Raw genomic sequence first — 13,531 nt, forward strand, 5'->3', positions numbered from 1 at the left:
ATCAATCAAGGCAGAATTCTGGAGTGTGTTCTTTCCGGCACAGAAGGATTCCGGCTCAGACTTCCTGGATGAGCGAGCAGCATGTTAAGAACCAGGACGGCATTGGATGTGCTTTCGGAATACAAGTGTATCTGCATATTGACTGTCCTGAGTCCAGGGGAAGTTGCAAAGGAGCAGGTTGTCATATGTGAGTTAGATATCACTAAGTGGGAGAAAAATTTCCACTTAAAATTTTTTTTTATAAAAAAACACACACAGCCCTTTGGTACACCTCTTTAAAGGAGCAGTTAACTCCAGTTTTTTTTTTACTTTGATAGTTACAATAAACTCCACAAAATGAATTATAATAAATGTGTCACACATTTTTAAAATTTAGGTTTACCTATCTTACCGGCATTGTCATGTTTGACTTAGAGCCTTTTGCAATATATCTTTATTCAGCTTCCCAAAAAAACAGTAGTCAGAAGTAGAATACGTTTTTAAAGATCCAACATTTTACATTTAGGCATTTCCAACATCAAATCCTTAAACAGGAATCAATTATGACATTATACATGGGCCTGTTTAGCATGAATTAACCCTCTAACAGTACCTCTAACATGTTTAGGCAATCCAACTAAACACATTATTATCTACTTGGGAATAAAGCGTTAAAAATAATCTGCACTTTCCTACAGTTATTGGGTTAATATCTTGTTGGGTGATTAAGATGATCTGCTACTTAACTAGCACACCATGTGAACATACCCACAGCAATCCTATCTTCATATGATGCGTTTAACACAGGTTCACTTGAAACCACTATCAATGCGCGTGCTCCTGTAATGTTGCGGTTGTCAGGTTGTTTTTCTGCACTCTTAGCACTTTCAAGTGCTGTGGACCCTCCCCCAACCCCACTCTAAGTGATACACACACTTCAAAGGCCATTTATATACGCACATAGAATACCTAAAGTGTCATATTTATTTATTTGGAGCCAGAGCTGGCTGTCACTGGAACAAGAGAACCAATTACTTAATATTGCTGTCATTTCATCCCCCTGAAGCACAGAACCCCCGAAGTAGCTCGTGCAAGCCGCTATGGTGTTATTCTAAGTACATACACCCTAACAGTCCATTTCTACAACTTGGTCAGGGATTGATTCAAATCCAGTCCTTACAATAAGGCCCATCCTTAAGATACTACTCCATTTGCAACACAAATTCCGCCATGTTTTATATTTTTATTAGTAGTAAACAGCTTGACAGTTCCCTTTTGACATTTTAAACAAAACATTAGGCTTTTTTTAATTTTTTTTTTACAATCATCATGACCAGTATAAAAGCTAAATATGACAAGGTACTGGTGATATTATTGTACATGTTTAGGTCCATGCCTGGCATCGCAGACAAGACAATGCACGCACAATACATTATGCTCAATCTTGCAGGTTAAATAGTCATTGATTTGTGTTCATGTTTAGTGAATTGGAACAATAGACAATTAACATAGATCATGGCAGCAACACATTCTCAGGACCAGCCCAAGACTGTCCGCACTTTTCCAAAACATAACTCATGCCTGACTGGCGGTCTTCACATGATATCTCAAACCATGTAATCCCTACTCATGTAACAACTGCGTAACTTCATGTTTTTACACAACACTGACATTACACTGTTTTACGTTCAAGACTGTCAAGCATTATGACAGGGTTATTGATGTGTTAATAAAAATCACAAATGACACAGAGAAGCAACTCAATCTTCTATAAGAGTGCAAAATAAGCCACAATGTACAATAATGAAGCTATCAATCACACAATGAATCAAAGGCTATGAATCTAGTAAATTCCCTCAGGCAAACAGCGCAACACGTATCAGGTCTTTTCAGGTATGTTTGATGCAGAAAAATGGCAATTACAAACGGCTGCAAAAACACGATATGGTTCGGTGTACAAATACAAATATTTAATCTGAAAGTGCAGTTGTAGAAGTACCAGAGTAAAAAAAAAAATATCGAATGCACTGTCCTGCCTAACTAAGAAATAATTTCAAGTGGAAATCAGTGAGGTACCCTTAAATGCAAGAAAACCATAACGTATTTAAAAAAAAACTTTTATAAGAATTGACCAAAAAGTATCGTATACCCATGTTATAGATTGCCTTAATCCATAGGAATTCTTGTTTGTCACATTTAAGTATCCTTTGCCATAAAGACAATTATTGCACTGACATTTTTGTAAAAAATCCTGAATAATATACAGCAACAACTCTAATAAGCTACACAACTATTTTCAAGGATTATTAAAATGCATCTTGGTAAAAAATAAACATGTGGCAAAAAGCTAAAGGAAACAAGTCTGAATGATGCCTTCCAAGACTTTTGCAAAGAACCAATTTTCATACCTCAGTTATCCATCAAATTAAGTTTGAAAGCAAGTGGTTTGATGGGTAATCATGGGAGCCGTTTTGCCCTGACAACTCCACTTTTATAACCAGTGGCCAAAAATCTCGGAAAGTATGTTTTACACAACATATAAGAGAACCACCATGCATCCTAATTATCCATCCTGTCCCTTCACATGTTGACTCCTCCCCACTCATTTAAAATCACTGGTCTACACTCCATACATGTAGTTTCCTAAAAAATTTTTTTTAGAGCTGTCATTTCCTTGTAACTCCATGAAGGGAATGAACAGTTGCAAACATCAGGAGAATGACCGACACTTGGGAGGCAAGGGGGCCCGTCCATGGCTGGTGTTAAAACGAGTCCCCATGGGAGCTTTTTGGCAAGAGGGAAAGCCACTAAGAGGAAATAAAAGTTAAAGGGGAATAATTACATTGACATCTCTGTAGTAGGTGTTGTCCCCATACTGCCAGTCAAATGGAAACAGAGATGGGTCATGAACTAACATGAGACTCAACATGCTACAAAGATAAGCAATACAAGACAGCAGAGCGAACATGTCGCTTGAAGTGTTCTATTCAGCACTTCGCTTTGTGCTTTTGGTCAATGTCAATTCCACCGCGTTCAACTTCCACTTCAACCTCGACTTAATTGCTTGCGTCACAAAGTGTTGGAAAAGGAGAGGCAGCTGGCGCCGGAAAGAAGGGGCGAGGGGAACGAATGAGACGGGTCCCTCGAGGTGAAGCCCATCGTTCGTAGCGGGAAAGGAGATCACGGTTCATTAGCGGGTCAGCATGTCAACATAATGTCACGCTCGACTCTGTATGTGTAACCTTTTCCTCCAGGAAGATCTAAGCACAACATGTGTAGGTTAGTACATCCTAGAACAGGTCAAGTTTCCACATAATCCCTTTTTATCTCAGGCCAGGTAGTAAAACTACGTTGGGTGTGCAAGCCAATGCTTACTCTGTGAAAGAATGAGAAAAGAAGGACAAAAAGATTTTTATGGGACAATTAAAGAATTGGCAGGACCTCACAAAATCACTCTCCTGTAAAATGGTCATAAAAATATCTGTAAAAAAAAAGGTTGAGGGGGTTGAAGACGTTTGGTTTTGCCAAACAACACAAACAGTTAAAAGGCCATTTCGGAAACATTTCGTAAACACTGCCAGCCTTGACAGTGACTACTGGGGGAACACTCTGGGGGAACTGATTTACCACCCCAAAAAGTTGCTAATTTTCTATACTATTGAAGTGGACATGTGGAAAATGGGAACGTCCGGTTGTTCGGGGACCTCACAGCCATTAACAGGGCGATAATGCCAAAGGGCCGAAATTGGGGATTTTCATTTGTGTTATTGATTAATGTTTTTTTTTTTAAATACCTGCATCAGGGGTGAGGGCCTTTACAACACAACCGCACTTCCCATCATGCACTTCAATTGGAATCATATTACAGTTGATATTATTGAAATGAAGCAGGGCAATTTTCAAACAGTTTAGGGAAAATGACAGACATGTAAAAAACTCAAAAACTAAACAGATGGTATGTTAATATGGCTAAATGGTCTATTAACTGTAGTGAATTATTAAATGTCCCTAAATTTAGAGAGGTGGAGAAAGTGCACATATGGGCCAATATTATTAAGAACAGACAAATGTTACAATTTTAAGTATTATAACTCTTCAAAAAGACTATTCATAAAGTCTCCTCTCAGAAAACACACGCTACACAGGAAATAGAGCCTGCAGATGAGCGCACATTATGGACAGACAATGTGTGGGGGGATCCACGTGGGGGGATCCAGGTGGGGGGATCCAGGTGGGGGGATCCAGGTGGGGGATTACAGGACCTGAAGAGAAGCAGCGTCTTCTTACCAGAGAGCAGGGAGGGGAGCTCCTACTACTCAGAAGAGCCGTCGCAAAATGCTTTGTCTTCAGACCAAGTGACTAAGGCAAAACATCCCCAAGGGCTTCCTACTGGACAATACAGTGCACTCCTTTGGACCAGGACACACAGAGCTCGGGCCGAAATGAATTCACTGCGCGGGAACGGAGAGTCATTTGTCAGGCGAAAGGAACACGGCCGCTGAGGGGAGCAAGTCTGTCGTAGAGCCACTTTTGGAGAGGCCCAATACGAGAGCCCGTGGACAAACCTTTTGGTTGTTTGTGTAAGGAGACCGAATGATGGAATACAACAAGGCAGCTTCACAATAACCAAGCTGGTGCTAGCTGCGCAGAGCGTGGGGACGGGGTCAAAATTCTGGGCAATATCTCAGCGAATGGCGATGTGCTGGCCTTTTAGAGTGCAGATGGACGAGGCGATGGCGGTAGAAGTTAGCAGATTCCAAGTTGTGTGGGTCTGTGTGTGTGTGTGTGTGTGTGTGTGTGTGTGTTTCACCCAGGCCCTTGGTGCAGGTCTGTGGTGAAAGGGCCAATGAGCGCAGAAAGGTCAAGGGTCAGGGTTCAGCAGCAGGTCCGGGTCTCTGAGGGCTGGCGGCGCAATTTGAAGCCCTTTGTTGCAGCCCCGCCGCCTGTATCTAGGACAGGGATCCGTTGACCTATGGGGGGGGGGCACAAAATGTGCAGGGGGGTTAATAGATGCAGCTAATCCAATACTGCTTGTTGCATTGTTCAGAAAAAACGAGATGACAAATTGGCTGTAAGTCAGAAACCAGTTTTCCAAAAAGCATAAATTAGGGCCCCCAATTTTTTTTATAAATAAATAAGAAACGTACTTATCTCTATAAAGACCTCATTGATATTAATGGCGTTCTTGGCACTCGTCTCCACAAAAATGGCATGGATGGAATCAGCATAATCCTTGGCGTCCTTCTCCGAGACTTCCCTGTGGAGACATGTTCTTTTTTAGTCATCTTAAAAGTAGAGAGAGCTGCAGTCTCTTCGTCTCCTTTGCTGCATTTGCACTGATCTGAAAACAGAGGCCCGGCCCAGGCAATTCGAGAGATGTTCAGCCTGTCAAGTTGTTTTACATCAGTTCAAGTCAAGGAAGAGCAGGCACAAGGTGGAACAAGACAGATCCAAGAGTAAAGGGAATGGCGCACCCCCCGAGCCTCACAGCCTTTATCCCCCCCGGACATTGTCATGTTACTCGGTACTAAGGCCCTCATTCCATCCATATCTTACAGTGAACTGGACATGTCGGCGGCAAACACGCTTTGTGAGCTACGTTTGCACGGGATTTCACTGAAATTGCAAAAGGAAACACATATCAGAGTCCGCCTATTGAGACAATTAGCATTATTACTAATGGATGGTAGATGGGATTTATGCTAATGGTGGGTAGATGTGATGGGTGACAGTACTGAAGCCAAACAGAAAGTCACCTTTAATTTGAGGGTATTATATTGACATTCTGTGCTGTCACAATACATTTAGAGTGAAGAGATTTCCCTGAAAATCCTACAGGGATTCTTAAAAAAAATAATCCTTTTAGAGGTTCTGAACCCTTAAGAATCTTCCAGAAAGTACCTGAAAGTGTGTATGTAGGCCTAGTAAATATTCTAACATGGAGTTTTAGAAAATGCCATCCAAAGTATGACTGTGTGGGCGAATGATTCAAACAAGCAGTTTTGATCGAATTCTTTTTAAAGATTTCTGAGTTATATTTGACAGAGGCAGAGGGGAAAGATAAGTGAGAGTTCTATCAAAAAATAACCAGGGGGCCAGATTCAAAGGGATTCTACAGCAGTACATGGGTGGGGGGTGGGGGGCAGGGCACGACCCCAGACCGACGGACCAGCGTCGGCCACCTCAGCCAGAAATCCTGTGGTCGATAGGAGCTAGCAGAAGACCAAAGTGACTCCATGTCTGGAGGAAACAGCACTGCTGCCCGTCTCTATAAAGGCTGGCCGTTAACGTGATAAACTATTAACGCGGCACTCGAAGCTGACCACCCGAGACTGCTATCATCCAGCGCTACACTTGGACGAGCAGGATTCACAATGTCATATACAATAGTCCTAGATGTTGGGAGGCATTGTCCTCAGGCTAGAACAGTGAGATTACAGTGGGCCTGCCGAGTAGCCTGTTGTGGTTGTGTTTCATTTTGCACTGTTCTTCTCTATGAACCAACCCTAAAAACATGTTCCTCGGCAGGAAAAAGTATCTCTCTTCGTTCTCCTCCAATGTGGGACTGGCCCTCGGGACTGGCCCGTGTGTGAAAGTGGCCCCTAGTTGAAATGCAGAAGGCCGCGCAAGGGTGCCTGAGTTTTGAATATCTATTGTACAAAAACATTTGATATTACATCTCTAGTAATGTTATAAAAACATTTTTTTTTTACCTGGGCAGTGGAGGAGACTGATCCTAATGGCATTTACCCATCTACCACCCATTAGCATCAGTCGTAATTGACTCACTAAGCACTTATGGCTTTTAAAGCACTAGTTCCCTCCGCTGCTCCAATTAGGTCCCTGTAGCAGTTAAAGTCCTCTCATCTATTACCAGGAAGTTGGAGTGACATAACGTTCTTCACCCAGCGTGTCTCCAGGCGTCAGTTACCCTTCCTCGATACGGGGCTTCACCCAGCGTGTCTCCAGGCGTCAGTTACCCTTCCTCGATACGGGGCTTCACCCAGCGTGTCTCCAGGCGTCAGTTACCCTTCCTCGATACGGGGCTTCACCCAGCGTGTCTCCAGGCGTCAGTTACCCTTCCTCGATACGGGGCTTCACCCAGCGTGTCTCCAGGCGTCAGTTACGCTTCCTCGATACAGGGCTTCACCCAGCGTGTCTCCAGGCGTCAGTTACGCTTCCTCGATACGGGGCTTCACCCAGCGTGTCTCCAGGCGTCAGTTACGCTTCCTCGATACGGTGACATTGTTGGAGCTGAACGTTAACAACAGCTTGGCGCAGATGTTTGGCATCATTTCTTTCGATTGACATTTGGTAGAGTCGTTGACAAACGCAAAATCAACAAAGCGTTTTCCTCAGGTCATTGAAGCAAAATCAATGAAGCATTTTCCTCAGGTCATTGAATTTGTGTTTTTTACTCTCCTTATATAGATGACTTTTTGCCATCGGATACTTTTTCCACACTGGCTCAACATCATTGAATTATTTTTGTTAAAATGACATGAAAAGACACACGCATGGCTTTGCTGTTGATGTTCCTTGCCAAACAAAGTGGTGGTAATTAATCTTCATTCGACAGGGTAGCACGAGCAAATCTCTTGTCAACAACTCAGCGATTTGCGTGATGAGATGTCTGTTAGCCAGCCACGCTGCAGGAATGTAACAATAAGCGGATGGGCACGTCCAAAATGGCATCCTACATTCTGCACTACCTTTGACCGAAACAAGGGGATAGTGTTCCATTTGGGCTGCGAACCTGGATCGGGGGATTTATTTACCTGGCATCAGAGAGATCACACTTGTTGCCAGCGATGGCCACCACAATGTTGGGAGGGCCGTGCTGACGAAGCTCCTTCACCCAGTTCTTCAAAGTCTGGAATGAGTCCTGAGAAACATGGTTCAAGGCATTATTACCAAATTCATACAGTAAACGTCCCCTCCCGATGGACTGGGACAATGAAGTTTACATTTTTAAATGTAGCTCGATGCTCCAGGATATTGGAATTGAGATTCAATATATTATATAAGGCGGGAGCACAAAATATGTCCTTCCATTTGAGGGTATTGTATTTGACATTCAATACTGCCTAGATGCACACAGAGGATAGTGTTTAAAGGCCACGGACACCACATATATTGCAAGACATTTTAAATGTTTGACAATTACTGATTTAGCTAATTAAACAAGCATTTGATTAAATTAAACAAACACTTTACAAGCACTGGATAAAAAGAAAAAACTAAAAGCATCACATCACAGCATTTTACCAGAACAAGGAGATAACCTACCTCTTTAGTGATGTCATAAACAATGATGGCGGCCGCAGAGCCTCTGTAGTACATTGGCGCCAATGCACGAAACTGTGGGAAAGCAGAGACAGAATGTAAGTAATGGGCTGCAATCATAGTTTAAAGAAAGAGGCTGTCCCACTGCACAGAGAGAGAGAACAGTTGGTTTTCAAAAGCTTTGAACAGGCCTTCAAGGCTTTAGAAGCCAGAACGATTTGATGGTTTCGTAAGGTCATGAACCATGTGTTCATTTTTAGTACTGTAGATCACATACTTGAAAAGTGTTACTGAAATGTTTTGGTTCATGATAGAGAGCATTGCGTCTATACTGTAGATCACTCACAACTGCTTATATAGGACATCCCTGAGCAAATAAAGAGTACATAAAATAGCATGGGAATCAGTCCTACCAACGATTTGCAAAACATTCACAAAGCACCCAAGTCTTATACAAGTACATAACGTATTTTACTGGACAAGGTCTTTAAGGTAAAACATCAACTCAAAATGGAAAGGTTAAAACTAAGAGAAACTAAAAGAGGTCGTCTTCCAAGCCCAGTGGCTTTTGTTACATTGAAGTACTGCAAGCCTTTCCACAGGAACTCACATGTGGTAACCATCAGAGGAAAGATGAGCACAATGTGTCAAAAGCAGTTAGCCATTTAATATTTATGGAGAACTATACATTTGGTCTTCACCCAGTAGATCAGAAAACCCTGCTTAATAAAAACAAGCTGAGGTCATAATTTCCCATTCCATCGTTGGGGGAAAAAAAGCCTGCTATTTGCCAGTTCCTGGTATTTCTTATTGTCCACTTTCCAAAAGCTTATGAGTTCTGGCTTAAAAACGTCAGTGCAATTAGCAAATGCCTGTTTTGGACCTTAAACTGGACTGGTAAAGAAAAGCATCAGGGATGGCCTGAAGGAAAAGTTGACACAAATAGAGAGAAAACCATCCATACTAACATTGTAAAAAATTATAATTGCACACTATAGGCCAAATTACCTGCACCAAGTATTATCAATCACAATCATACACTTTGTAATAATTTGCGGTCTATGCAGAAATACTTCAATATAACAGGTAACAAGCACTCTTGAAAAATAGCTAGACACTAATATCGAACTTAGTGATTAAGATATTGCTCAATGGGCATTAAGTACATGCTTAATTTGGTTGGATTGTAATAATTCACACTGCAACGTTACTTGAGCTGCAACCGAGTCAAGTGGACTAACCTGTCGTCAGTCAGGCTAGGACTTAGCTCCTCGTCTTCCTACATCCGAGGATAATTACAACACATCTTCAAAACATAAGCATATTTAACCATGAAAATGATAATAATCAGACGTGTCTAGCATTAGCTAATGAAATAAATATTTTAGCTTGACAAAACAAACAGGCAGATATCCCAGTCAAACGCTGGCTCGGAAACAACCCAGGCTTTCCCGCCAATTCACATTTTCCTTACAATAAAAAGGAATAAACTATCCTGGTTTGGAATGACACGGTTGCCTCAGGAAAAGCACACATTCCGGGCAATTACAGTTGTTAATAGTTGTTACTGGCCCCGAGACTACAGGAGGGAGTCCAGCTCGAGATACTTGGCAGACGACAGCAAAGGATGATGCCTGTCTAACCGGCGAGCACCGTGTAGCGTGCGCCACTGCAGCCAGGACCTACCGGCACAGCCAGTCTTGTGTGGTCCCCTTCAGAAGTGCACCCTGGGATAATTTCACAGAGAGGGCTAGGCCGGCGCCCACAGCCACAGGGCGTCTCCAGGTAGGACTGCAGATCTGGGATCAGCTCCCTGCCTGTACATATAATGTGTGCCATTATACGAAAACTGGTTCCAGATCGGTGCTGCTAGTCAGAGAGGCTTTGTGGATACGGGGCCAGACATCTGGCCACACCGGAGCCATAAAAGAAGTGCTTCTTATTTTGCTAAGCGTGTGCAGATTAATTACTGAAATTATGAGCCTGGCACCCAATGAAAGGTCCCTGTCTGTGCCAGGGAATGCAGAGGGAACCCAGCTCCTGCCTTGTGAAGGAGAATTGGGGGATGGTTGATGATGGGGGGGGGGGGGGTCTGACCAGGGGTGTTGACAAGCACAGCTAAGAATTATTCGGTAACTTATCTGCAGAGAATCATTGTTATGAGCTCAAAAAGCCAAAGTAGCAATATGCTAATCCGGAAAAGCAAATGAACAGCTCTTCCCGACACACGTTAGCCAGTAACTAATCCGTCCAACAGCAACAGTAGGGCTAGCAGGAGACTTTACGTCTGGGGGGGGGGCGGGGAAAGGGAAGGGAAGGGCAGACGATGGCTAAGTTTTATTAGTATTTATTAGCATAACTGTTTGACACATCACATCACCCGCATACAGCATCTTCTGAAGGATGACCTATTTCCGTCTCTCTGTCAGATAAAGTGCAAGTCTTTCCAAATGTAGACTCTCACGCAGCCTGGTAGAAAAACCCCAGAGCAGATCAGGTTATGAGCGAGCCCTGGACTATCGCCTCGAGTTTTGACTGCTGATGAACCACTCGTCTTGACGGTTCAAAAGACGATGAGCACGGATCGCAGGCTTTGGCGTGATGATGTAAAAAAATAAACACAAAAGTTCCTTTGACACGGCACAGATGAATATAAGAGGTTGTGGTGTTGTGTGTGTGTGTGTGTGTGCGCACTTTTACTACAGACAGGGATAGAGACAGAAAACAAAGAAATAAAAAAAACTGACACAGAAAGAAAAATAAGAGTTTATTGTAGTTTCAAACGATGAGAAGCTTAGAATTTGAAAGGCAAATTTATAGTAAATTAAACAAAGTTTTTTGAGTGTTGAAAATATGCAAAAACGATTATAGCATAACCTACCACTGAACTACAGGAAAGGGCCTCATGAAATGCAGAAATGAAAGAGCTGGGGTTTTGGTAGGGTAAGTTAAATGTAAGCTAACTATCGCCCCCTGTCGGGCACAATACATTACTGCACGTTGAGATCACTAAGGCACTGAATGAATTCCTGCTCTCCTTCCCTTTCGTTCTTTCTGATCTCTTACCCAATAGTTGGATTAATGTTTATTTTTTAATTTATTTTGTCAGTGAGAGTAATGATTCTATTATAACAAATCATTAATAAGGCTACACATGGTGTGTATGTTTTTTTTATACCTGCTTTTTATGTCTTTTTTAATACTTTCAAAGCCAAGACCACCAAAGATACATTTTCCATTATGTGAAAACCTGAGGGACAGTAATATTTTGATATTTTATTCCAGTTTAATGAAAACAGCAGCGAGGACGCACTTGTATTCAGAAAAGGCCTATGTGTAAAAGATACCTCTTCATCTGGACAAAAAATACAGTACAAGACAGAAGGGAGATGACAACTCACCCTCTCTTGCCCTGCAGTGTCCCAGATAAGGAACTTGTGCAGCTCATTTTGATACTGCACTGTCTTGGTCATGAAGGATGCCCTGGAAATGTAAAAAAGGATCCCAAATGTGTGAGTCAGGTACTCGCATATTCATTTACCTGAACTGCATTTAACCAAGTGAGTCCATTGGGAACAAATCCTCATTTACAAATGCAAATGTAGGCCAAAAGCATACAAATGCTAAATGACACAATTACAATAATAAAAGTCAATAAATTACACACACACACACAAATATATGACCCCCCCCCCCCCCAATATGTACAATCATCTCTGGAATATTTCCACTGGGCAAAATACAATTCAATATTTATAACTTACCCAATAGTTGGATTAATGTTGGGGTCAAAGCTATCCTCCACAAACCTCCAAACAATGCTAGACTTTCCAACTCCAGTGTCCTGAAGGATCCAAAAGAGAAAAGAGTCTAGCTAATGTTATAATATCATCCTCAAATTCATTCGTACTAGTTTACACCACAACAACACATCGTCAAAATGACACATTTATACAAAAATAATTATATTGGATGAAGAAGCAATGTATTCCAACCAATATGCAGCAAACATCCAGGAACACTTACAAGTAGGCATAATATTGGCTTCATTGTAGGAGTGCATTTTCAACAAAAATCATTGACAATTATCGTTTACTTGAATCTGATATATTAGCGCAGCCTTTATTTGACAGGCTGTAATCAGACCAGCTGTAGAACCAACAGCATAACAGCTATCACCCAGAAGGCCCACCAACAGATGCTCCAACTGCTGCATTTGAAAAAGCAAGAAATCTCCCAGTCAATCCAGATCAAGTTTTTAGCATCAATTTCAGGGTCTGAGACTGCCTGTTGCAGGGGGAAACTTTGCAGAAAGGGTAATCGGCTGTCACCTGGCCACTATTGAGATCCTACATGACAACCGAGCAAGTAAGTGTGTTGGGCAGATCACAGCTGACCCCTGTCATCTGTTCCAAAAACTCTTCACTGGCAGGCAGAGGACAGGCGGGTCAATCGCCTGTCCTCTGCCTGACAAGTCCTGCCACCTGGAAAGTATCTTTCCCGTGCTGTTGCCTTTGGCACTGACCATCTGTCCCGCAGCGACTAAACACTAGGGTTACCACATCACAACAACAAACTCTGTTCAATCCCTGTATTCAGATATCCTGTACTAATAGAACTGTAAATCCATGAGTCAACTTTGTGTGCATGTTGTGTATTCTGACACCAACAGCACGATAACACCAAGTACATTTCACAATGTGCAGCAAAATGTACTTGGCGAATAAAAATGATTGTAATTAGAGCAAGCTAGTACTGTACAATACAAAAAACTTTTAACAAGCATGTGCATTTTATCATTTGAGACTCCCATTTGAACTGAAAATAAAAAAGTAATGTAGTTACATATATAAAAATAACGTTGTTCCTTACCCCAAGAAGGCAAACTTTTAATTCTCTTAGCGCCATATCGATTTTGAAATTAATAGAATTTCTATGAACATTCCAACCCCTTTGACTGCTAGCTAGCTAATTAGATGTTTAGGTTTTTGACAGCCTTTTAGCAAATAACACCTACTTTCATCAAAAACTTCTAAAACAAGCCCATACAGATTGACGACTAAAGGATGTACACTTCAAACTCCGAACGTTAGAAACACTGATATAATTAGCCATATTTTTTTAACACCAAATAGAACCGTAACGACTCCATCTTGAACTACGGTCCTGTTTGTCACGTGACACTCCGTTTCCTTTTTGTTTAGAAATGTATGTAGTCAACACGCTTTTTTATGTTCGTCGGAATATCATTATAGTGTATTTTATT

At 41.9% G+C, this 13,531-nt stretch overlaps 1 protein-coding gene across 1 annotated transcript; it reads right to left on the minus strand.

Moving 5' to 3' along the window:
• Positions 1 to 1,208: 1,208 nt before the first annotated feature.
• On the minus strand, positions 1,209 to 13,422 carry rab22a (RAB22A, member RAS oncogene family). The gene is made up of 7 exons (XM_010880696.5): positions 13,138 to 13,422; positions 12,030 to 12,109; positions 11,667 to 11,748; positions 8,269 to 8,340; positions 7,758 to 7,864; positions 5,127 to 5,236; positions 1,209 to 4,949 (listed from the first exon to the last, which is right to left on the minus strand). The coding sequence occupies exons 1-7, from the start codon at positions 13,171 to 13,173 to the stop codon at positions 4,855 to 4,857; spliced, it is 582 nt and encodes a 193-aa protein (XP_010878998.1). The 5' UTR covers positions 13,174 to 13,422; the 3' UTR covers positions 1,209 to 4,854.
• Positions 13,423 to 13,531: the final 109 nt, after the last annotated feature.

This window comes from Esox lucius, chromosome 17 (assembly GCF_011004845.1).
Source record: "Esox lucius isolate fEsoLuc1 chromosome 17, fEsoLuc1.pri, whole genome shotgun sequence".
Lineage (NCBI taxonomy): Eukaryota > Metazoa > Chordata > Actinopteri > Esociformes > Esocidae > Esox > Esox lucius.

Coding starts and splice junctions, on each gene's coding strand:
- rab22a (XM_010880696.5), bottom strand. CDS start 13,173: ATGGCGCTAAGAGAATTAAAAGTTTGCCTTCTTGGG. Junction 12,110..13,137: donor TAAAAGTTTGCCTTCTTGGG/GTAAGGAACAAC, acceptor TGGATCCTTCAG/GACACTGGAGTTGGAAAGTC. Junction 5,237..7,757: donor TGTGATCTCTCTGATGCCAG/GTAAATAAATCC, acceptor ATGTCTCCACAG/GGAAGTCTCGGAGAAGGACG.